General features: G+C 40.3%; 1 protein-coding gene across 2 annotated transcripts; it reads right to left on the bottom strand.

The window, feature by feature from the left end:
• Window positions 1-748: 748 nt before the first annotated feature.
• Window positions 749-26396, bottom strand: slc20a2 (solute carrier family 20 member 2). 2 transcript variants are annotated; one of them, XM_030768732.1, is made up of 11 exons: window positions 26271-26396; window positions 15262-15826; window positions 14601-14741; window positions 13454-13539; window positions 12711-12807; window positions 12292-12411; window positions 11039-11260; window positions 10237-10837; window positions 8926-9111; window positions 5697-5781; window positions 749-2538 (listed from the first exon to the last, which is right to left on the bottom strand). In XM_030768732.1, exons 2-11 carry the CDS (start codon window positions 15548-15550, stop codon window positions 2374-2376), a joined length of 1992 nt encoding a protein of 663 aa, XP_030624592.1. In that variant the 5' UTR covers window positions 15551-15826; window positions 26271-26396; the 3' UTR covers window positions 749-2373. The 2 variants fall into 2 exon arrangements, with proteins under 2 accessions (XP_030624592.1, XP_030624600.1); XM_030768740.1 differs by lacking the exons at window positions 749-2538; window positions 5697-5781 and having other exon boundaries at window positions 8897-9111.
• Window positions 26397-27017: the final 621 nt, after the last annotated feature.

Below are 27017 nucleotides of genomic sequence, written 5' to 3'. Positions count from 1 at the left end.
ATTGTCTAAAGTGTATGTGTATAGCTAAGAATATGGCTGCTGCTAAAATGACCTTCCTAAAGTGCTGAGATGGGGGATTTTGGCCATTACTGCACTTGGAAGTACTTTATTGGCATTCATTTTTATGGATACTATTGGCATAATATTATGTACGATATTGGCAATGTTTTCTAATAAATTGCATTTTAGTACTACACCAAATACAATAGCTACCACCTGTACAAAGACACAAATTTGCTGCTTTTTTTTCCACTGATGTGTAAATCATCGAAATATTAATGTCCAAAGTAATGAAATGTTACCTTATCTGAGGGCATTCATGAGAATGCTGGAACTAAATCTGTATGAGAGATTGTGTACATCTTTGGTAATTCATTTTTTAAAGAGGCCAAACAGAATTTCCCATAGGGGTTTCACAGGCTAAGTTTCACCTTGATAAGTGGTATCAGGCCTGTGACTTGTTTATAAATAGAGAAGCAATTTCCTTGTGTACCCCCCCCCCCCAATCCAAAACGAATTACCCTGTCCGAGATTCCACCAAACAAATTTCACTAGTACTAGTGTATATATGAAAATGTCGGGGGGCTGCTATCGAAAGAGATACTACCAGTATAAAGATGTACGTAGGTGGTATTTTTTTTTAACTTGATGAACATATTTAAGCTTTTATAAGTCCTTGTTTTTAATGACAATTTCTGAATTAGAATCAACGATACTGAGATAGACAAGACAAAAAGGATATCTGAATTGTTGGTGTGAATGCAGATATTTAAATGATAAAATTATATGTAAATTTAAATATTTATCCATCCACCCAAAAATGTATCATCACCCAGATTACATGATTAAGTTGAATGTAAATGAGCTGAATCTGAAGACACACTGTAAAGGCTGAGATTTTAGAAAGCTGCTGTAGCAGTTGGCTAAACCATTTTGAAAAGCAGTAGCGTCCGTCAGCACATAGAGAGAGAGAAATCTTAACAGACACTTAAACACAAAGCAGTAATCTGAGAAAAAAGATAAATGTTATCAACGTATTCAGATTAGACAGGAGTTTCTGTTACACTTGCGTTCCAGGGTTTTTTGTTTTTGTTTTTTTTTTTCTTTGTTTTGTTTTTTGTTTCTTTTTTGCTCTTTACATAGAAGCTTCTGGGAGAATTATTATGCATGCATTTTATGTTTTTGGTATTTTGGTATTGCCTGAAAGCAATTCATAAGATCATAAGATATAAGAAGGGTTCTAGACTAGATATGGTATATTCTTTTGATTCATCTGATGGTGAAAAAATGGATATCATAGAGGGATGGCCCATATTTTGTGGTTTAGTATGCACCATACTATGACCAAAAAAAGAAAAAAAAAAAAGATAGAAAAGAAGAAGATAATCAATCTAATGAGGACATATTTACAGTAAAAATTACAGCAGTGTGTATTATTAAAATGGAGACACATTTTTGAAATAATGCTTTTGAAACCGGTTTTTGAAACAACTGTAACATCTTAAAAAAAGGTCTGTATAGTAAAGCCCATTCAGAACAAAGGGGGAGGATTCCAATTTTGATTCTATATCGTAGGATTGCGGGTGGTTTCTTTTCTTTTTTTTTTAAATGTTTCTGTTTGAAACATTTACATTTCTATTTCGTTAGTTGAAGATACTCAGCACAGGAGAAATCATTCAATGAAACAGTATTTACAAAACCTAAATCACAGTTAATACAGCGTCCATATGTTTTTGCACTGCTGAAACTGTAAAATCCATGTCTGAGATGTTTACTGACACTTAGAAATGTCACCGTAATGAGGCTAAATGATGTATTCAACAGCTGCATGACACTTTCGCTCCTCAATGCAGAAGTATTATGAGAATTCTGGTAGATATATACATGAACACTACTGGATTTTACTGTGTGTGTGTGTGTGTGTGTGTGTGTGTGTGTGTGTGTGTGCGCATATCTGTCTATCTCTTTACACACTCATGTGTGAATGGTATTTCATAAGAACACTGATCTGTTAAAACTGTATTAGTACATGAAATGCACCACTTCATAAATCACAGTAAATGAGACCAAAAAGTTTCTGGTACGACAGCTAAAAAGAAAAAAGAAAAAAAAATAAATACTCTGATAAAACAACATACACAGGACATAGAAGTCAGAATATTCTGGAAGCTTTCCAGGCAGCACTTGACCAAACCCTTTTCCCCCATTATTTCCTTCTGGCTGTTCACTCTTTCTTTCTGTCTCATTCTACGCCTACCTCTCTCTCTCCGTTGCGCCCCTTTTCTCTCATCCCATCTCTCTCTCTCTCTTTTCATTTATCCTTTACTGCCTTCAACCTTTCCCCTCCTCTACCTCTCTCCCTCGTTTTTCAGGTCAGACGTAAGGCAGAATGCCATAGACAAACAGAGCCATCACAGCGGCGCTGAAAAGGCCTGCCACAGGCACGGTGACGAACCAGGCCAGGAAGATGTTCCGGAAGAGACGCCAGTCCACAGCCTTACGGGACCGGATCCAGCCCACCGCTACCACTGAGCCCACCTGCCAGCAAAAACAAACAGTTCAATCAGCCATACTACAGAGCAGAAATTTCAGCTTGGTTTTTCCCCCCCAATTCTGGGGGAAACGTACACACAGTGTTAGAGAGAAACACTAATTAGTAGCCAGGAATGCCCACCCCTCTTTAGCATACATGGGAAAGTCAGAAATCTGTTCTCATTTATGCATGACTAAATTCCCTCTGGGACACAGGGAGAGTCGTAGCTTACATCTACACATTTCTGACTTTCATACTGCATATATATACACATATACACATACACACACTTCATATATGTATGTATATATACACATATATGTGTGTATTACTTCTCTTTTTTTTTTCTTGCATCTTTTACCTGTTTTGTTTGCTTTGAAAAGTCATGTTCACAGTGTAAGGAGGGGCACGGGCAGCGTTAGCGGTGACATTTCCATACATGTTCTGCGTGTCAGAGGATTTACTGACAGGTGGTCTGGAAACCCCGTGCAGGATTTGACCACTGGTTTCGAGCCAGTGTAACCCAAGACTTGACAAGAGGGTGTCTAATTCTGGACCTCGAGTCACACACACACACGTGCAAGTAGAAGTACGTGTGAGGAGAAAACACTCTTAAATATGTTTGAAGTTTCTGAGAGAATTATCATGGACATAGCTCAAATTTACAATATTTTCCCCAATTCTGCATCAGAGATTTCTTTCATTTGTATACATGTTATTTAAGGCTATATAATAATTTCTCTTGACTGACCTCCGTTTGAGCTATGGCTAAATAACAAATCAATATAAACACATACTGTAGAGGATACTGAAATTAAACTTTATCCCATACATGTCTTCTGTAAGAAGAGTAATGATGCAGAAACTATTGCTGAATGTGTTGGAAATGTGACCGCTGAACTGCTTCCATGTTCAGGTGAGGTATACTTGTTATTTACTGCAGGTGATGCTTCTAGTGTGTACTACTCGAGTTGAATTCTACTCTTTTCCAGTTTGATCAATTGTCACAAATTCAGATTATCAAAAAAAAAAAGAAGTTGTTGCACTATGGAGCATATCTTAAACTCACAAACCAAACGCGTCTGAATAATGGGTAAACGTCATTGAGAATGAGAACCACACAAAGTGAGGGAACTTGACTGTTGGACCACCTGTGATGCATTTTGAAATAATTTACCGATCCCGTGCAAGAAGCGCATCAACACTTCAGCACACTGTGGTGGTCCGCACAGGAGAAATGGTTTCAAAACTCTTGCTACATGAGCGAATCTGGTCATATGCATGTTTGAAACATATCTTAACTGCATCCATGGCCTGCAAGTTTGCCATGTCCACACAGATCCATAGTGCAACTGCGATTATCTCAATTTAAAAACTCAATATGACCATAACACAACTACACATCACCAACAGTGGAACCGCACACATATTTTTTCGGGTCACTGACATTACACAAAAGCATTAGGCTTATTAAAAAGACAAGCAAGCTACTGCTTTCTCAACTTACTCCAATTCTCTTGTACATGTAGTCTCAATTTCTCAACTTATGTAGGTCTTTAGCTCCTAATGCTGCTTTGTGTAAATGTCAATGAACCACCAAAATATCATCATTACAACAGCATACATAAAGGGTAAGGAGAAAACAGACCGTTAGACACCATTTTAGGAGGGTTTACAGGGTAGTTAGTGACAAAACCGTTATCATGTTTGTTTTGATTGGGTTGAAAACAAATGTACTTTTCTTTGATGCTTTATTTTTCTCCTGTGATTTATCTTTTGGTCAAAAGCTCTACTCTTTTCTCTAACAGATGATGCCATATTGGTGATTTATTATGAGGAAAAGCTGACAGAAATATTATTGCTTAACAACAGGTCAGTGCACTTGCAATGCATGTTGTGTGATATACTGTCATTACCAATTACTGTTCCTTAGTAAGAACTGCACTAGGCAACCAGTATTCTAAGTGGGTAAGCAAAGAAATGGCCGCAGATGATAAATGCTACGCTATTAAATATGGTATCAAAATGTATATTTGTTTGTTTACAACTTGATTTTGTAACACATAGAGCCCTGGTAAACAATATACCTACGCTGTTTTCATTTAATAAGTCTATATGATTGAACCAATTTGAGGAAGAAATGCACTTGAGTCAAAATCAAAGCCAAAATCAGGAAGTCACAGGTCCCCAGCGATAAGCTGCAAATTGGCTCTTTGATTGTGCTAGTGAAGCTATGCAGGGGGCAGAGCTCTACAAGGCCTCTCTACTAGACCACCTTGTGCTGTCCAATACCTTGCAGTGGGTGGAGCTTACTGGGATGCCAACATTTGAGGCAACGAGCACGGTTAAAGCACTCATTACTTCAACGCAAAATCCACTGTGAAGAAATGAAGAGAGAATAGGGACAATAAACACACACAACAGAGAAATATGTGAGATGGGGGATGGTGAAGACTAGAGCAAGACACTGGAGAACCACAAACACCACAACATGCCGTGAGAAGGGCGAGGATACACTGATGAAGCGTCAAACCGAGGGACATCAGTGAAGAACATCCATCAGGGTTCACTTATCCTGTATGTGCCTCACAGCTTCAGGAGAGGGGGACGAAACACTTTCTCCTATCCAAGAGGGTTTGACGTCATTGCCTTGGCAAAGCCATTTATAGAGGTTGCCTTCAATTATGAAGAATGAGTTGTGGGTACCGTGTTACTACCGCAAGAGACAGTGGAATGCTGCACAAGCTTCCACTGAAGTAAACATTAGAAAGTCAAACTGCTATTTTAGCTGTCTGCATCTTATTATATCCAATGGAGCAAAAAAGGAACGTTTTTGGGGCGGGGGGGGGGGGGGGGGGGCGGTGTTAGCTGGCTAAACATCTTAAATGTGATGACAACCAAACTCAAAACATAGTGAATTCAAAACCACTCAGAAAAAAATTTCTTGTCTGCTTATTAAACAAAAATCAGTATTAAGGGCTTACTATCTCCTCTACTGATTACATTAGGGGTTTTCTTTGTTTGTTTGTTTCTTGGCAACCTCTCAACAGCGTTTGATTCCCAAAGAAGAGGAAGTGTTTCATTCTCCTCACCCCTCTGTGCACACATAATAAACCTGCAAAAGAGCAAAATGTGGCCAGTCGTCAGGCGACCTTTTCATTACCTTGCAGTGTGTGGTACTGACAGGGATTCCGATATTGGAAGCAAACACAACAGTGAGCGCTGAAGCCAGCTCAATAGTGAATCCACTGCGGGGAGCAACAAGAGATAACTTTACACTTTCAAACATTTGTTAAAACTGTTGAAACATGACAACATTTGCATGCAAACAGGGATCGTTGTAGGCTGCAGAGAGCACCATGCACACATGGAGAGAGAAGAAAAAAAAAACAACAAAAAAAAAAAACAAGCTTGCACGTGGAGAGCATGCAGACCTGGGTGTGAACAAAGGAAGTGCACCATTCAAGATACTGCAGGGAGGTGATTCTGATTGCTTGTTGAACGGTTGTGTGAGTTTAACTGCTCAGGTGAGAAAGAAAGTGAGTGGGTGTGCAATTAAGCATGCGAACACGAGTGCGTTTAACACATGTGGAACATCACCAAGGTTATGTACACCAACGTTACAAAAGACCCTACAAAAACACACTCTTAAAACTCAAACACACACACACCCATCCATGAACATTCCTGCCTCAAGCAGGGCGTGACTCAAACATAACCACTGCACAACCCATTTGCACAATGGCATACCCTCATACAATCGTGCACGTCTTTTAAAAAAAAAATCTCTCTCGGTGGAATACGCTAGGAAATTAATATTTCTTATAGATGAAAGGTCCCTTTTGTGTAGAAGCAAATTTCACAAATGAAAAGGAACTTTCCAGAATGGTGTGTCATTGTAATGAGTTGTGGGTGAATGCAGAAAAATATGGATGAGAAAAAAAAAGGAGGAAACAGGAAGTGCTGGGGGGGGGTGTTTGACCAACTTCTGCTCCTATCCGCTCAGGGCCGGGGCCCAAGTGTCAAAAACCGCATCAACTCCCCTCTCCATCTTCAATACATTTACAACAGCGTAATCACTATGTATCCTGTTCTCACATTTATAAAGTGCTATAACACCGACTAAAATGATGTTGGAATTTGTTACAAGTCTCTGAACTGAAAGGCCTTTTGTTTTGTAAAGATGCAATTGCAGGTGTGTACTTGCCAGTGATTTTACATTTGTGTAAGTTGGACGGTTTGTTCAAATATCTTTTGATAAGGTGGAAATAAGAAACTCTAGAAACAAGAGGCAATGTAATAACAACCAAACCAAATATTTTTGTTTTTAAAACGTCCCGGTGACCTCGCAAGGCACTATTTAAAAAAAAAAAAAGTATGAATGAAAGATTAAGAACTCGGAAACCACTGCGACATGCAAGCACGTTCAAACACGGAGCTGATGAAGGCGGCTGGGTGTGGAACATGGAGACTTGTTTACTTTAGACAAACAATGGCAGGAGTAGAGCTGTGGTACTGGATTGACATGCAAGATTCTTACAATTGACCCCCTCTGGCAAACCAAGATGTATGTGCTATACGTATTCCAGGGCCATCTTCAAAATTCTGATATTTTATGATATGATCAAAAGCTGAGACAAAACCATCTGTTCAAAGTACATAAAGTAGATGAGATTTTCCTTATGTAATAAAAGCATGTTATCTTGTAGCATGAGGCCTGCTATAGTTCTGGCTTTGTATGAAATGACTGTGTTCCAACATTTTTCATAAAAGGTTACAGGCACAAAGTTCAGTAAACATGTAACTGCCGAAAGAGAGGCTACAATAGGGACACAAAACACTCTGGGAACAGGTGTTTCCACACAGGTGTGGTTACTGAGTTAATCAACAAGCTAACATCCCATTATGCTTTGGACCACGTATAAAAATGCTGGGTAGGACCAGTCACCAAATATTTTGGTTGCCATGGCTAGAGGCAATGATCTCAGTAAAAGGGGGGAGGGGTGTGATTGCTTGGGCATGTTTGACGAAAGCTGTAATGATAAAGTCTACACTTACTGAGGTTTCATGAGAAACTGTGTCTAAGGTCACGTTGACATGGACGTCTGGGGGGGGGAGACATTTAGCAATAGGCTCAAATGTACCCGAAAAGTATATGCTCCTCACTAGTTCCAGGCAAGAGGGAAAACAAGCAAGCAATTCGGAGCCAGCTGACTGCAAATATCACCAGTGTATCACCACGATCACCACATCTCAAGCAAACCTATTGCTTATGAGAAATTCTGGAACACTTCCTAAAGGAAGCATTTTACAGCGCTAACAATAAAACGGCAAAAGAAAGGAGTTTCTAATGCAAGAAAGGTGTGGCGTGTCTCCAAAAATGTTGAGAGTTGAGTATGTGCCAAGGTGCACTGGAGCTGCTCTGGCGGCACATGGTGGCCTCTTGCCCCACTAAGACACTTAATGTTCCTATGTTTATAAGCACTTCCTTCTTTTGAACATACAATTTCTGACAATTATTCTTTAAATTGTGGGCATGTCATCATAGTGACCTTGATTTTGTCATTGACACATAAAAAAACACATTGTGAACTATCTAAGGGGTAGTACTTTGGTGTTGGCCTGGCCCCAACATGACTATCTCAAAAGGTTTGAGTTCAGGGTGTTTCCTGTGGTTTTAAGCAGCAGGTGTCCTTGGACTTCTTTAATGGAATCAGCATGGGACTGGGTGAGTCAGAACAGACATAATCAACAGGCACCTACTGAGAACTGGAAACAACAGAATTTTATCCTAAAAGTAAAACAAGGGAACAAATAATAAAGCATAAGGGCTCAAATACTGCTACATTACCAAACAGACCCTACAATCCACACATATCTACAAAATCCACGCTTAAATTTGTATTCAATTTAAGTTTTGGCTGTCCCAAGTCTTTCTTTCTTATGTGTGCTTCTCTATCAGAAAGAAATTTTATGAGTACATGATATTTGGTCTACTTATGTGGTATCCACACACACACACACACACACACACACACATTCTCTCTCAGAGCTGAGGTACACAATAAACTGATAAACTATTTATGATGATTGAATGAACAAAGACCATTTACCATCAACACTATTAAAGCAAAGGCCCATACAGTTCCTGTTAGATTTTTTTTTTTTAAATTTGGGGGAAATAAACCCACAGAAGAGAAAGTCTTTAGGACCCGATTATTAATCTGGATTTGCCAGAGCTGGTCAAACAGAGGCCAATGATGGGTTTAGATGAAAAACAAAGCAAAACAAAAAAAAACAAAACAAAGGTGATTCAGTAATCGCATATTCAGCATGCAGTGACAGCCCGGTGGGAACGTAGCACGCCTCCGCAGACAGTTTGGTGATCTCACCTGGATGGCGTGATGGGGGTAAGGTCCTTGCCCATGGTTTGGATGACTCGGCGACCCCACACCCATAGGCCGGCACAGATGCCCACCCCGCCATAAAACAGCAACCAGATAGGAGTGGCGGCGTCCTGCATCACCCCTCCCTGCTCGTAAATCATCCAAAGAGCCACCAGAGGCCCAATGGCATTACTACAAAGGGAAAAAGTTCAAAACAACGACAAAAAAAAAACAACATTTCTTTAATGGGTAACATTCAGCTACATACCACACACACTGACCACAATTTACTGCCCCTAGCCAAAAAAATATGGCAGCACTGTTACTTGGATTTAGATCGTTTTGGAAATTCAAAGAGGGGATTACCCTAAAACTGGGAGAGAAAAAAAAAAAAAAAAACAACCTCTAAAACAACCTCTGATCTCTAATAAAACCCTCATATTTGAGAAAACATTACACAATGATGAAAAACCCATTTGGACATGTGTTTTAACAAACAAATAAAACTCACATTCTGCCCACTGTCTGTGTCTGCAGCAATATAATACTGCAGCAGTATAATTTTATGAAAGAGCCCTGTCAAAGCCAAGAGAACTTTGTCCACTAATCATTTAATAAATAGTTATCATGTTATAATTATGATTGTGCAGTTCCTGAATGAGAGTTTGGCATTCAATAGATAAAACATGCAATCAAGATTCTTCAAAGTTCACTTGGAAAGCATGGTTGAGGTCATAAACAAATCATGTTAAAGGTCAAAATGTATCTTAATATTACCTGGCAAAATTGTAGTTCTGTTACAATCTACAGCAACTCTCTTACCTTTCAGAAACATTTTACAGCTAAAATGAGGTGAATTAACCAACCCAAGCCAGTCTGTCTTGCACAATAGAGATGGATTAACCTACATTCATGGGGCTAGGAAGGTCTGACTTTGGGCTTAGTGTTCTGGTCAATGGCCAAATCAATTGTGGCACAGAATTGCCTTACGAGTATGTTCTCAAGACAGACTAATTCTATGGAATGTGGATTTCACATGTCTTTTTTATATGGCAGGAAGGAACACTGAAAACAAATGTTTTAGGTCTCAAACATCATCTCACAATGGCAACAGATGAATGTTATATGCTGTCGCTATGTAATCAGATCAGAACGTGATGTCTGATCTGATTACATTCAGCACATTTGTGCTCTGAGGCACTGTGTTTCAGGAACCAGATAAAACCTCAATATTAAATGATGAACAAATGTACTTCAACATCATGGGTACTGCTGTGTATACCGAATATAGGAGTGCGAGGTTCCAGAATGGTTTACCTGACATCATTTCCTCCGTGCGCGAAGGACCCAAAGCAGGCAGTGAGAATCTGCAAAAAGTGGAAGAGAAGGAAAACCTGAGGCTTATCCTTGTCCTCCTTGTCCTCTTCGGGGCAGTCCTCGAGGGCAGCTGGTGGTGTGGGCTCCCTTTTGTCCGCGGCTAGCTTTACGTCCACGTCCCCTTCCTCCGCCTCGATCTCGGCTTCCGCCACGGCGTTGCAATAGCTGGAATAGCTGTCGTAACGAAGCCGCTTCTTGGAGTAGAAGACGGTGTCGCCCACCAGCTTCTCGCTGTCCTCGGGTGCCGTGCTAGACTCGGACCGCAGCAGGGGCTGGACAGGCATGCCGCAGATGGCCGCGGTGTAGCAGGTGTAGCTGTTGTTGCGTCTCAGGAGGCGGTAGTTGTTATCAGCCCGAGACCCGCTGCGGTCGTCCTCCAGACGGCCCAGATGGATCTTGTGCAACAGGTCCTTGTAGAGGCCTGAGTCTTTGTGCACAGTGTGATAAACCTGGCCATCGCTACGCATGTGGCCATCAAAGCTAAAGCTGCCATTGGATACTGGGGATTTCAGGCAGCCGTTGGTCATGGAGTGAGTCCGGCCTGCTCAGACAAGAGGAAAAACAAAGGATGAAGCTTAATTAGTAAACAGAATGACAAAAACAACATGCACAGCTTCAGAGAGGAAAATACACAACAAAAAGATATGATATAAAACTGAATTAGCACAAACAGAGCAGGGACAAAAGAGAGGGTGATGATGAAGGTAAAAAACAGGCTTCTAACGAGAATCTGGCAACTTACCATACACTCTGCCATTGGGCAGGACAGTGCCCCCATTGGCCAGGCTGTTTAACTCCCCAGAGGACTCCACTGGGCCTCGTCCTGTGAGGGGCAGCACAGCGTCATCGCTGCCCTTGGCCCCCGGCAGCTCTTTGAAGACGGGGGCCTCCTCTTCCTCCTCGGGGATCTTATCCAAACTCTCGTCCGAGATGCGGGACAAACACTGTTCTTTCTTTAGCTGACCTGCCATACAATATTCAACAGTGTTTTACTCTTACACTAACGATGAGTCATGTTTTTTCGCACCACAGACAAACCTCATGTGATCTTCATAAGAATCTACAGACGAGATCTATGAGAGATTAGAGCAGCTGCAAGGCTGTCCACATTGGGAAAATGAATAGCTACAGCAACAGTGTTCATTTTAAGTACACATCAAACAGGGCTATTCCCAGTGAACAGGTATACGGCAAGAACAAGAAACTGTGATGTCAGTTAAATTACAATTGGACTGTTACTTCAAACACCTCAAAAAATCAAAGAGGACAACAGTTTTTGTGCTGTATCAAAGCTAACAGGATTAATTTGGGTGGTAGCACTTAAACTGAGTGAAATAAAAGACAAGACTTGTGTGCAGACAGCCAAATGTTTGCTATTAGCCCTAGTGTACAGCCACACTGTGAACACATAACACACACTGGGCTCTGACCCCATGCTAACCCCTTCATAAGAAGGTAAACAAAAATAAGAACCAACTTTCCCATGGATTAGCGTGTGCTTACAGGAGACAAAAAGTCAGATGTACCACCTATGGTCTCACAACCCAGGGCCATTTTTATTCATTTGTTATTTTATTTGCTGATCAAGTAAGCCACATTTTACAGTAGTCTACATCCTGCAAATTAGCTGTCAAGATTGTGTATCAGCTCATTTAGAAGTAGAAAAACAATGATAAAACAACAAGTGATGAAAATATTAAAGTTCTGGCTTAAAAGAAACTGACATGCATGAAAGTGGGGAACATTGTCCTTTGCAAAGTATCTCAACAAAGTACATAATGAGATCCACACAAGTGAGGACAAGTAAGATGATTCATGCATACATAAACAAGAATTATGTAACTACAAAATCCATATATCAGTTTCAACTGTTAAAAGAAAACCTGTTTCATAATTTGTCTCCGAACATCTGTACAGAACATTCAGCAGACAAACAAAAGGTAATAAAGAGACTTGTTTAAAAAAGAAAAAAAAAAAAAGAGGAATACTACTCACTTGCTATTTTCCGTCTCATCCAGGGGCAAACAAAAATCCAGACCAGGGCTGCACAGACTAATGAGCCAGCCAGGGTGATGAGGGCAATGGACCATACTGGGAGCATCTCTAAACCCAGTACTGGCATGACAAAGTTTCAAAAGTGGGGGGAGAAACAAGGGAAGGTGAAATGTGAGAAAACCGAACTTTAACACAAGAAGTTAAAAACACACCTGAAAAAAATGAAAGACCAATTTTAACACTGATTTAACACCAAGTATTATAACTACTCAGGAACATTTTGTAGGTTAAAAAAAAAAAGAAAAGCAGGACAACAGTGTATGAGAAACAGAATTTGCATTTAAGTGCTACTTTTTCAAACTCTAAAATGGTTTGAAGAGGCACCAAATGGTATTCTCGTATAAAGATTAGACGCTTACAAGGTGCTCCTGTGTACAGGATGGAGAACGTATTGATGCCAATAGTAGAGGCATAGAAGAGAGGCAAGGCGTGAAGGCCATTGGGAACAGGGTCGTCCTAGAAACGAGAGAGGCATCATCACAGTAGGTAGGACAACAAATCTTTTAACTTAGGACATATCAATGTCACCAGCTATTCACAAAGCACAGTGCCATTACTGGGTTTACGATAGAGGAATACCTAGTATGGCTATAAAGTGTCAAATGTGTGAAGTTTACAGTAAGTTTATTATGGAGTGTAAATTATTCAGAGGTTCTGTTATGCCTAAAGAAATAATGTGTTAAAAGTAAAACACTCTGAACTGACTTCATATGGTTCACCAAGTCAATGTGCCCTATCAGCTTTGAGAAGCAATGTCAATACATTTGATCAGTTCATGCGGAAGCCGTGTCATTTCATGTAACTGTACTGCTCTGAGTGTTTGCTCTAGGTGTACCAGCTGACGCAAATGTTTTGATAAGTAGGCAATCACAGAAAGGGCTTTACGGATTGGACAAGGCTTTTATCAAATTAATTATACGAGTACGTGAGCTGTTTCAGAGACCTTTGACATTTTTGAAAAAAACTCGTTCAAGCTTCTAAGTACTGAGTGAGGAATTGTGTGATGAATGTGAAGGAATAAGCAAAGAATAAGCTAATTTAAGGAGAGTGAGGTCTGATGAAAAGTTTGCACAGGTAAGATGCAGTTCGAAGTCATGCTCACCTTATCGAGAATGAAATACTGAATGACGAAGAACAGAATCCCAGACATAAGTCCTGACAGCAGAGGGGAGATGAACCAGGAGGCAACTGGATGATAAAAATAAATAAATAATCAATCAAGAATTTCTCACACGATAGTCAGTGAGCTACTCATTTCAATTTACTACACTAAAAATAGCACATATGTGCCGCCCTTCAACTGAATGCATTGCGTGGTGTACAGAGGGAGGCAGAAGTCAGGGCTGAATCAGAACATGCACAGAGAGGGGCAACAAAACATTCTCTGCAGGTTAGCAGAGAAACTGAGATCTAAAAAAAAAAAAAGAGAGAACGCAGGCTGTCACGCATCTTAATAAGCAAATCCTGATAAAAAACATAAAAAAAAATATGCACATCTGAACAAGTATCACGCAGTGCAGAATGCTGGGTAACTACATGATTGACCATTAAGTAACAATTTCTTCTGCAGTTGCCATAGTTCTGAGTACTTACTGAGAAAATACATATTATTGGAATTACTTTTTTTTTTTTTTCCCTGGGTAAAAGAGGGCAGTCCGAGGACAGTCTTTAAATAGACAGGAAGCTTTTCCGCTAACAGCCTTGAATACATGTAATAGGACCAGGATTAACGAAAGTGACAAGCAATTTCACCTCAGTACAGGTCAAAAATTGTCCATGTCTATTTCAACATTGTCCTCAGTGCATTTATATATATGCAGAAGTATTTCCAATGAAATCTGTTACAGGAGCACATGATGACCATGGTACTGCAGGCAGTAACATGGTCATCATGCAGTTGTTAGGCGTGGTGAGATCTTTTGCAAAAATGATCCGGGTATAAACTAGTAAATACCTTTTAATCTACCAAGCAATTAAGATGATAATGGACTGTAATGTGAAGTAACATTTATTACCATTATCTGACCCAATATAATCTTATCACATCTTTCATAAAATTACCTCTTTCAATCACTGTACAATTACACAGATTACACAGTAAACAGAACATAAAACATATGTACCCTTCATTTCCAAAACACATGCTCAGTAATTAAGACAGTCGTTAAACTGATGCTTAAGAGCCCTTATGAATCCGTTGCCATGTAAAAACTGGTGTAATCTTTTTTACTTCAATAGAAACTTTTTACCAATTTTCACAAGCTGCATCCATTGCACCCCTTTGGTGCCAATAGCCACCATAGAAAAGCCGATTGTGGCTCCCACAATACAATGTGTTCCAGAGATGGGTAACTTCAGGAAAGAGGCAATGAGTTGCCAAACGGCTGACCCTGGGAGAAGAAATAATGAAAAGTGAATTACGAGGAGAAGGAAGGTCTTTCATTGCTAAATGATTAAGATCCTGGTCCTAATAGTTCAAAACTGCCTGACACAGTTTAGAACAAGGAGTACTTAGCAGAGACGCTGAATACATAACAATTGGGAACAGCAAGACAAACAGATTAATACATTCCACTTTTTAACCATCATGTCAACCAGGGAAAGATCCTAACCATATCCCGCTGGTAATTATTGGTTGCTGTGCAAACACTGACTCACTGTGTCTTGCAGCAGCTCAAAACAGACTCTACTTTGTTTCTTTAACATTGTGGAAATCTCTCATTTCAAGAATACTTTAGAGGGAAAAAAAACAACTTGCGCCTTCACACTCTTTCATAATCTGCCTTTTATTCATCCAAGTTTCAAATTGTTTGACATTTTACGAGACCAAAACTAAGCATTACTTCAGAAGTTTCATCAGTCAAGCTCACCACTGGTCAAATTAGTCATGTCAGAGGAATGAGTCCTTACCAACCATGGCGCTGACCTCACCCGCCATAAGCACAGGCACCGTGTCATTGTACAAGCTGACATCAATGATTCCCTTCCGAATGGTCTCCCCAACCTTTGCCCCGAGAAGCATGGACCCCAGAGTCTCAAAGATAGAGGCGAGGATGCAGGCCTGGCGTAGTGTGACTACCCCCGAACCCACTGCTGTGCCAAAGGAGTTGGCCACATCGTTGGCCCCAACCGAAAAAGCCAGGATGAAGGCGATGATGAATCCTAAAATTACCATCCAAAGGTACGATTCCAGCTCCATCTTGGGATTCTTTTGAGTGGCTCCAATAGATCCGAAAAAATAAATAACGTCAAGATCCAAGTTAAAATAAGGTGCTGTTGCTTTGAAGGAACTTTTCCCTCTCCTGTTTTTTTTTTTTTTTTTTTCGCTCTTCTTCCCCTTGCTGAGTAAGTTCTAGGGGAGAGGCACTCTGCTAACTAAGCCGTCTGACCTCAGTCTGTTGAGCTGTGAGCTGTGTAGGAAAGAGAGAGCATTCCATTGTTTGGCTCTCTGTGTCTGTTCACCAGGTCCCTTCAGCTGTCAAAACAAGACAAGGGAAATAATTACACATCATAACCACATTTGAGTATGAGATTCCATAACAAAAGTGCAAAAAAACAGAGGGAACATAGAGACATGAGGTTGGACAGATGGGGACAGAGGTGAAGAAACAGAGAGAGAGAGAGAGAGAGAGGGAGAGGGAGAGAGGGAGAGGGAGAGAGAGAGAGAAAGAAAGAGAGAGATGAAGAGATCCACAAAACAGATTTTGAGGATACAAAGATATCTGATCGCAGCCAAATGAGTCTCTTCTGAGAATCAACTCTCCATTAACAAACATCTATTAAAAGACTACACACTCCCAAAAAGATGCGTGAGCACATAAGCCATGGACAGATGCCCGACATACAGTCCAATATATTCACACCTTTCCCACGTATCAAGTGCGAGCCCGTATCACGAAAACAGCCGCTCTACTTTGCACTTTTCATTGGCACTGGCTGAAGTTAGCGAAGGCTTGAGCCGCAGTATTACAGTACGTCCAGTTATGCCCTAAACTCCACTTTGTAACGGCGCATGCGAAGACGTAGTCCCTGAAACCTATTTACTCTGCTTCCTGAATTACACGGTCTAAGGTTCTTAGTAGGTCAGAGTCACTGGAACACGGGAGGTCTTCAAATGGGGACTTATTTGTAAAAACGCAAAAAAAATTAAAAGTCCAACCAACATGGAAGTAGAAAAATCTAAGGCAGCTTAGTTCTTGGAAAAAGGGAATATATTCAACAATTTTTATGACAGAAGACGCTTTATATTCACATTAGGGAAAGAAATAAATTGGACATGGATTACAACAGAAGTCTTGGTTAGACACAGCAATTTAAAATTATAATTACCAAATGACACTTTCAATTAATATTCCGAGTGATTTACAAAGCTACTCAAACTTCTTTTGTGCAAAAAAAAAGTCGAAGACAATAGAAGGCATTGGTTAATTACGTATTTTTTTCATTAGATACGTAATTAACCATCCCATCAAAAATCCAACAACAGTTCAGTGGAGAGGGAGCAAAAAAAAAAAGACTTCATCTATAACTGCTACGGCACCAAGTCTGGCTTTAAACTTTTAAAAAAAAAAAAAAAAAAAAAAAGGGGGGGAAGAACAAAACAACCCCAGCTATGTGTTCCACTACATCAAAAGACATTGTACTTATTGCCTCAGGTTTTTTTTTTTTTCTTTCATGAGCTTCCTCTTTTCTCTCAGGCTGAGCTGAAGATTTATCATCCAGCAAGTCAACATGTATCATCAGCACCAAGTCTGTCACTCCTGCGACTCACAGCCACCCTCCATGGACCTCTGTAATTAAGTCACTTACAGTGTAGAGGTTATTGCAGCATTTAAACGCACTAGAGAACCCTAGTAATGTGTGACTCCTCAGCAGGGCAAGAGGAGGAAAGTGTGTCGCGACACAAGAAGTCAGAACTGTCAAGTTTAATAACTCTCAGGCAGTAAGGTTTTAGAGTAGTGATGAACATTCTCGCTCAGGAGCAAAACTGTCTTACTCCTGGGCTGTATGAGCGATCTCGCCAGCGCAATTATTACAGCAATGAAATGTCAGTAAAATGAATCCGTCAGTCGTACCATAATCATATTATACACTTCATTGTTTTAAAAACGATTGAATTATAGGTGTTAAGATGAGTACACATTACACAAAACTCATTACTTGACTGTACAACTAAAGTCAATTTTGAGTGGGAATTCAGCACATTCTCCTGACTGACTAAGCCTTTTGTTTAAATGGCATTAAACGTAAACAGCTTGAAAGCCTGGCTAATACATTCTCTAAGCATTAACTAATTGTACGGCAGCATCACGTGAGCCTCTGGCCTTCTCATATAAACATCACATGGCTGGTTGACTTTCTCATAGTTTAAGTGCATATGGAGGATCGAGTTACTCTCTTGCTGCTTTTCCACCAAAAACAATGGTGTCATCAAAAGTCAAGAACAGGGACAACTGCCACGGCACAGCTCTCATCCATCCACGATCCTGTCACGTCCAACCACAGTGCAATGGGTTTAAACTGATTAAATCTGTACGAAAAGATGCTGAACAATTCATTCATCGACAATGAGAACACCAGAAGAAACCTATGTTCACAGAATCAAGTAAACAGATTTATTGAGAACTATTTGATGTTTGCTCTGGGCGGTCTGAGAGCACAGCTTGATAATGTCTTCCTGAGCAAGGACGGACGACTGGGATTCTTAAAAGCAGTTTTAACTTTACAGCATTTGGTTGGTGCCTCTGGGAAAAATAACTTTTAAAAAGCCTATCCAAAAAGCATCACATCCTACCTTTCATTCTTGTAATGGGCACTCTTATCGTAGTACTACAGGAAAAAAAAAATACATTTGTCCTGTTTAAAACTATACTCACTTTCCTGGCCTACACAAAAATAAGAATATATTAAAAAATATTCCACACTCAAAATATGCCCAATATCCAGACAGCAAAACACAACCCTGAACACCAAATAGCACCATGAGGTCACCGTCACCCCCCTGTCACCTTCTAAATCTTTACCATTCTTCATACAATCTGCAGCTTTAGTCAGATTAAATAAATACCAGTGATGAAATTTAATTTGCCAGACACACTGGAATTTTCAACAGAAATACCCCCGGAGGAAATTTAAAGACTTTCATACAGAGCAGGGGGAAACGGTAATACCAAAATTTCTAATATCCGGATGGAAAATTAATATAAGCTCACTTAAATTAAATGAACATTGGTGGAAAATCCAGCATTCACTGAGCAGAAAAGTAAACTGACAACTGTAGTCTCTAAGACCTTAACAACTGCCCATTGTTGATTTTTGTAGCACATATACCAAAACAGGCCTCTATCAGCATTTATAATATACTCCTTTCTATCTCTTTCCTCTTACTATATAATCCTTATACGTACGCTGAATCATGTTGAAAACAGCTGCCTCATATTGATATGAATGAAAAGGCTTCAGACCATCAATTGCTAACATGAGTCAGTAGTGTGCACTCACACAAGGATACAAAGACAGAAAAGGTTATGACTGATTTTAAGCCATCTGCCACTAGAGGTTTGCTCTAATTCACCAAGTCCTGTCGTCAGTGTATCAGACTCACCCTGTTTAAATGTTTAGGCTAATCAAACACTTCAATTTTGATAGCAGGTCATAGTCTTGATAGATTAAAACAAAAGTGGAGGGTACATTCTGTGATTCCCTCCAAATTCAAGACAAAGACTCATCCGCAATTCATGAAAGTCACACCATAAATGCATCCATGTACGCATACGTCCCCTCTCTGATGTGAGTACATGTAAAATACTCAAATCACCTGTTGCATATACAAAAAAAAACAAGAGACAGACAGTTGAACAGAGAAAGAAAATACTGTCGTAGTGACTGCAGTCAACTTGACTCACCTTCAGAGTATGCAGTATTCACATCAGGTTTTTGTTTGGGGGGGGGGAGTGGTTTGAGAAAAATGAGAAAGACTAATGACTTGATAAAATGTGAATTGATATGAAGACAGACTGTGATATGAAACGATGTGTTAATGACAGTGAGAGAGGAGGCGGAGAGGAGGAATGAACACAGAAAGAAGGACAGGCATTCTGAAAGACAGACTGAAGAAATCGGCAGGTTGGGAGTCGTGTTGCAGGCTAGAGCAGCTCCCTCCTCGTGGAAAGCTAGTCAATGCAGTCTAGACTGCCTCTTAAAGGAAGGCATCTGCATCAGAGTCCAGCCAGCCAATCCGGTGCCACTAAGGGGGACGAGGATCCTGATTGGCTAACACTGCTTGCCAAGAAGGGGCGATATAGATAAAGTATCCAATGCCCAAAGAGGAGCTTGGTAAAAGGAGGTGGGTTTATGGGTCTTAACACTAGGGAAAGGCATGCAGTCATACCAAGGACATTCAGTACTGTTTACACTGCTGACACCACCATAACTGCATTATGTGTCCCCTAGGAAACACCAGCATTATGACATATCTGTAAAAAAAAAAAAAAACATTGCAAGAATACCTGTGGAACAGACTGACAGAACAACTAGATTAGCATCTGACAGTGGAGAGGGAAAAAAAAAACCCAAATATCAGAAAAGCTAACAGGGACAACGCTGAAACGCTTGTACAGGAAATAACTTACTGAGAAGCAAGATATCAACGGATAAACAGGATAAAAGTCAGGACATGCAAGTATGAAAGAATCATTCACTCACAGCAAACATCAGCTTTAATCTGCTCAGAGAACAGCCCTGTAGAGAATGGGTGAACCTTGTTCGATCGGAGTCTCATTCTGTCTCACTCACTCTCTCTTTCCATCTCTCTCTCCCTCACCCTCTTTCTCTCTGTCTGCATCTGTCTCTCTTGTCAAACAATCACTCCTTTCAGCTAGATGATATCATTATCATGTGCCCCTCCCTCGTACGCCACCTCTTCCACTCTGAAACCAAAACACCACAACAAAAACGATCAAACATAAAGAGGCGCTGTTTGAGCGCATCACGCCCCAGTCTTTCAGACGCTGACTGAGACGAAGTCTGCCACATTCGTAGAGCTGTCACCTACAGTCACAACCCCCCCCCCCCCTCCAAGTCATGCAGTCGGCCTCCTTAAAATAAACCCATCCGAGGCAACGACCGTTCATCCGGCGCTACAGGTGCGCCCGCGGTCAAAGTACCAGACGCTCAACCAGCCACAAAATCATTGCCAAAGCATGAGCGCCTGAAGTGGTAAGTCAGACATGACGGGAAACAATGATCCCGGACACGCCTTTTAATAGCACTGAAGTCATTCTGAACATATTGATGCGCGTATGCTATCGCGTCGGCCACGCAAGATAATTTGTCTCTGCACTTACCTAGGGCCTCGGAAACTCCTGCGGGCACAGTTCAGCGCGAGCGCAAGGTCACTCCCGGCCAAAAACCTCATGCCATACCTTCTTTGGCTCTGCATTTATTAGAAAACTGCAGGGAGTGTGAATCTAAGAAATCATTCCTTCCTCTTTCTCATAAACTTACTTTTTAGCAATACTTTTGAAGGAAGCCTCTCCATAGACAGTTTTAGCCTCTCTTACAGACAGTTTCTTCTACAACATAAGGGTTGAGGTAAAAGCAACAGATACTGTTTAAAGTACAATGGCAAATTTCAATGTTCCAAACAGATCAAAAGATAACAAGTCTCAAAGACAACAGTATGACATAACCCATATCTAAATATAACCTTTTCAATGAAGTTGCAAGAGTGGGTATCTCTTATCTGGTGTGCAAACAAATAAGAGCAGTTTGTTACGCTTGGGCAGATAAAAGAACTACCCTATTTGGACTAAAGAACTTCAGTTCTTCATGTCAGCCAGGAGACATATAGCTAAAAATGACAGTAATCTAGACTGCTTTTACCCTACATATTTTTACCTATAAATGTATTAAAAAGGATTTTATTATTGTGCAAGGAGAACTAAGTGTGTGGGGCATCAGTGTACTGAGTATCAGCTCTAGAATGATCTGGCATCTCTTTCAAGGCCTAATCTTGGCTCCAGCACTCCTGTAGCACATGACCCCACAAAGGGAATTATGGGATGCCCCCCTAACAGCGCACAAGTAAACACGTATGCGCTAGCGATCGGAGCAAAGCTGAGGGAATGCAGAGCAGGCCCACACAGATTACACAGACCTGGGTTCGGTGATTTATTAGAACCCGACAGAAGCCCAAGGTTTAAGTGCTAACACTTGAACCAAAACAAACAAGATAGAGACATGTAACAGCCTTAGACACACACGTATTCTGTCTCCTGTCGCTACACAGGACTCTGCCATAAATGGACTGTTCAATTTTTTTTTTAAGGTCGTGCTCAGGTTACAGGTCGAAAGGAGGTTAACTCCAGAGGGATTTTGCGAATAATCCACCAATCACGGCTCATTCTCTGTGTCACACATTGAGTCAATGATAGTTCATCAGCTCTTAACTCAGGAGTGTTGAGATGAGTAATGGGATGGCTAAAGAATTTACAAGCTGTACACAAGAATGTGTTAACAGGGCTGTACTCTAAGAATATTATTTTAATGCTATCTGTAAATGATAGGTACCTAACAGGAGTTTTTAATGGTAGATTCATTTTAAAGCCTTTTTTTTTATATACAGAAACTGTACGTGCTGTTTGATACCTGGATGATATCTCACTTGTCAGTTGTCCTCTTCTTCTTCGGAATAAGAGGACTCTTTTTGTTCTTTCTTTTTTTTTCATAAGAAACTAACGTATTGTGGGCTCACTTTTTTTTTTTTTTTTTTCCTGGGATAGAAAAAAAATATTCATTATTTAATCAATCAATCATCTTCAATAGATGACCTGACCATGGCTTAATCCTCGGGCCCAGTGACACCGTTCCTCAAATCTCAGGGGATGACTACTAAGGAAACATTATACTGCTTCAATTCAAGATTTCCATTATTTCACCCACACCAACAAGAGACAATAAAGGCTTTTCAGAAAAGGACAAGGGACAAAGCAACATAACTCTATTGTAACTGAGGCACTTCAGAGTGTTGGGGATGTTATGTCAGATGTTCTGATCATCTCCTGATCTCTGGAACCATAAAAAAGTAACTAACGGAATTATGGGATGGCCCATTCAATTCAATGCAGCATTCTGAGGAACCATATAATAACAAGAATTATCATGTTTAAGAACTAAACCTGGAGGCAAGGACCAAATCAAATTCCCCTCATATCTTCTCATGGTTCGAATTGCACAAGTGATTGTGAAGAACCAAGTTAAGACTCCACAATGTTCATGTTATGTTCAAGCACAGAACAAACTTGTGTTGAGGTTGCCATTTGCTGAAACTGGTTTCAATGAAAAGCAAATTCCAAGAAACTGTTTTACACTGTTACAGAGAGCCCCAGGGTTTAGATGCAGCGGTAACTGTCAAATCCTTTACATACCAGGTACAGGATTTTTTTTTTTTTTTTCAAACTTATTTGGAATATGTATTATGAAAATGGCCAACTGAACAATGATTTGCTATAGCCATAGATAAATAAACAGATTAACTGAGGAAGAATTACAGGGTTTCTTATTAATGCCAGCAACACATAAAGCATGGATAGATCCTCGATTCAAATATTCTAGCTTGCTGGCCTTGGTTCAGGACGTCACTTCTACCATAATTATACGGCTGCTGAATCATGCCTGCTGGATTATATGAGAAATGGCTTTTTGTTTAAATGGGGAACAAAATGGCATACGAACCTCATAATTACTATGGGGAACATGGGGTGTTTATTTGTACAAAACTTCCACACCAAAGCACACCATCACACATCACTTCATAGGCCCCTATATAGGCCTCTGTTCCTGATTCCCAGCATGGCTCAAGTGACTGTCAATAGCACTGTTAGTGTTAGCTTCCAAAGCAGACGCTTGACCCACGAGTGCTGGAAATAGTCCTGTCACATGAAGCCAACCAGGGGGAGAAGAAAAAAAAAAAAAAGACAGGCCAGCTGTCCTTGTGCTTATTCTATCCTTATCGTCAAAAGAACCAGAAACTTTCCCTGATGCCCAAATATAAAACACAACTGAACCTTGTGTTAAAGTCTAAAAATTGCTACGATTTGGTTTGAGAAAATGTCGCCATTCAAAAGCTTTAGAGTAGACAGGGTTCCAGCTGAGGTTGTAACAGAAAAAGCAATTACTCTGAATGTCTCTATACTGACTGTAAATTACATCCTGTCACTTAATTAAAAGAGCTGACAAACCTCATGATAGCTTAATGGCAGGAAAGGCCGAACCTGATATTTCTGGAATTCCGAATCCTTTGAATACCTTTTAATGTAGCTCTGCTAGATGTTACAGGCTTTCTAATTACTTCTTCGGTCACATCAGTACATGCAGGAGCATGTCACTGTTTATTTCTCTTTGTTAGTTTTAAAAAAAAAAACTGTAGGGTTTTGGCGACACAAGAAAACCAACTGAAAGTAAAAGAATAATTTTGACTGTTGTCGAAGAGCTTGTCTGAATGAACTATTCTGAGAAGTTTTTGACAACTGCTGGAATTCTGCTTGAAACCTTATGCCTGGTCCTCAATCAATGTCCAGCTTCTCCTCAATCCCAGGACAACCCTGGAGTAGCTAATGCGTGAAAGTGGAAAACTGATAAGTTTCACAACAGTTTTGTGTTTTCTTAACCCCACATAAGTTGTCGTGACAACTCTTTGACAACGACATGGCTAAGGTTTTATTATGGTCTTCTGAATTGTTCCCAGTACCCTCTTCCACATTGTCCTCTAATACTGCTGGCATTTCAGTGAACTATAGTTGCTGTACAAAAAAAAAAAGAAAAAAAAAACTGGCAAGCGGGCTAGATGACTCTGTGCATAAAGAGCCAGTTTAGAGGGTAGTCTTGGATACACACAAGACTCTGGTGTGGAGACTGGATGTCAGAGCAGAGTGGGAGTTAAGGAAAAGTATTTGGGGCCAGGAGAGGGCAACAGTGAAACAACCTCTGATGAATTACAATTCGTTTGATGACTGTGGAAAGTTCTGCCTCATCCCTTGCTGAAGGCAAGCGTTAACATTGCTGAAGTGCCCCAAACCTTTACAGATCTGACCCCTTACTGTGCTAAAACTAAAAAGGAGGCGTCAGAACAAAGCTTACGTTTCACAATAAATTAACGCTTAACTTTTCAGTTTATGCGATTCGTGTTTTAACTGCAAAACAACCGCATTTTAATTAGATCCCTATGCTGCCCTCTATCCGCGCGTCTTTCACCGAGTCCCGATCCAGGGTGAGGCAATATGTGCAATGATAAAAGGAACTGGAGAGATATTTCTGTCCCGTTTTGATTCCCACCAATTGTCTGCTTAACTATGAGAGTGAGTGGGAAGGAAATGTTCAGCTTATCTCTTGGATCAAAGCAGCAACGAAATCAGTCTGCGCACACAAATTCTGAATGAAGTATCAACACCACAATTTGAAGTCTGTATCAGGAAATTATACATCTGCACGTCCATCCTGTGTCATGATTAGCAATTAGCCAGTTTGTTTCAACTTAATCCGGCAATTCTTCATATTCTCCACATGTTAAAAAAAAAAGTTTTTGTAGATGTATATTGTATATGAGTGAGTCCCTCATTGTATTGAAACGAATAAAATAAATGTTATCAGTTAGTTAGACAATGAAGATATTCAAAACCAAGAGGTATCTACATTAATTATCTGACCCAATTTAAAAACTTGGGTTTTTAAAGAATATTTCTTGCTATTAAACAGTCCTGACTTTAACAAACAAGTTCACTGCTGTTATCTAACTAAATGATGTCGTTCAAACACCCCCTACGCCAACGGCAGGAGTGAACAGGTTTGTCCACCGTTTATGAAAGTCCTGAGAAAACGTTACTATCAATCATTAATGTTTTGTATACCAAATTTCGCATCCTCCAGTATATTTGAACACTGCGGTACAAAGTAACCTACTGGCCAAAGAACATCAAGTCAATCCAGGCCAAGACAGCGAAATCCCTTTCATACGCCGTTACCGTGTTTTACCCCGTGGTTCTCAACGTTTTACCATGTTTAGATACGACCACAGCAACAACGTGAATAACACTGACATGGCAGTGCAATTAAACTGATATATAATTGGCGTCTATAACGGAGACTATCGGATGATATAACATACGCCTGATTTTGTTCGGTCCAAACCAACGAGTCACGCGACTCGGTACACTGATTTCAAACATGCTTGAATTACAGTCCACATTTGGCGCTGTAGGACATGAGCAACAAACGATGAGTGCGTGCTACTTTGTTTCCTCCAGCTCTTAAAAAATTAAACGAATCTCCACGTGGCTAAACAGAATTCATGAAAATTATTAGCCTAACAACTTGTTAGATGTAAAAACTGTCACATGTTGTAGTCAATGTAGTAGCCTAACCCTTGAAATACACAGCCATGGTACGCGTGCTTTTACGGACAGCTCATTGCGAAGTACTTCCCAAATTAGACACCAATCTGAGTGATGCAGTCGATTTCAACTTTAAAAGACCGCAGTATCGAGCCATCACAGTAAAACGACACGCTGTTCGATATATGTACTCTCTTACGCTTAGAAGAGACCTTGGCAGTCGTTGCAAATCAACGAGAAGGATTTCCTCCGTTTACCAAGCTTCTCTGAATTCTCCTCTGCTTTAAGGATACAGTAAGGATACCATAATCTAAACAATGAGCTTATAATAAATTTACTAAAATAAATTACTAGTCTTTTTGCTTAATAAATACATTAGAGACACAATGGGTATGTGCCAGGCCCGTTTGTTTATTCTTAAACGCATGGTATTACTCGCAAACGATTGCTGGCTATCCGGCTATCCTTCCATGAATCAATTACTTGAAGAATAATATATGACAACGTATTAACGAGACATGTCCGACTTACCTATGTGAAAAAATACAAAAGGGAAGAACAGACTGTCCCACTGGATAAAGAATGACACCTCACGTTGTCTGAAGCGACTCTTCTACACTGAGAGATTCCACCACGCTCTTATGTACGTCCCCCTCAGTCAAGCGACCATGTTGTCCTGAATCTATTTTGCATCCGGGCGTTTATCGGATCAAGGGGCAGGAGCACTGGAATCATCGGTTGTACTCGGGAAGGAGAAATGGATTCATAAATCTAAACTAGTCTACTGGTAATCGACAGTGCTTTGAAGTTCATGAGTTTTGACACGGATAAGACGAACAAAATGCCATGTCTACACAATGCCATTAAAAATTTAAGTTGAGTTTGTAGCGAAGTCTGCTGTCGATTTTTACAGTAGCCTACCTTAAGAGTGAGATAAAAGAGATTGCGACGGTTATTGTGATAGCTGAGCGGTTATTCTGAAGGCTTTTCCATGGCAAAGAACAGGATGTGTGCTTAGGTGCAAATCCACTTGTAAACTGGCATTAGCTTAAAATGGATTTCCATCTCAACGTCGACTGTTTCACAACGAAACAAATACATTTATTGTATATTATTGATTAGATTCTCTTGAGCAAACGACCAGACCTACTTTAAGGTAAAATGATTCCTCTCTGTTTCGACCACATATATTCACGTCATGTGTATTTGAGTGTTACGTAACTCAAGGTAGTGTGCAGGCGTGGTGTCTCAATGACCCGCACTACCAGGGCGCGTTCA

The sequence above is a fragment of the Chanos chanos genome, chromosome 1, assembly GCF_902362185.1.
Source record: "Chanos chanos chromosome 1, fChaCha1.1, whole genome shotgun sequence".
Lineage (NCBI taxonomy): Eukaryota > Metazoa > Chordata > Actinopteri > Gonorynchiformes > Chanidae > Chanos > Chanos chanos.
Note: the sequence above shows the minus strand (reverse complement) of the source record. Positions and strands in the feature narration are given on the sequence as shown.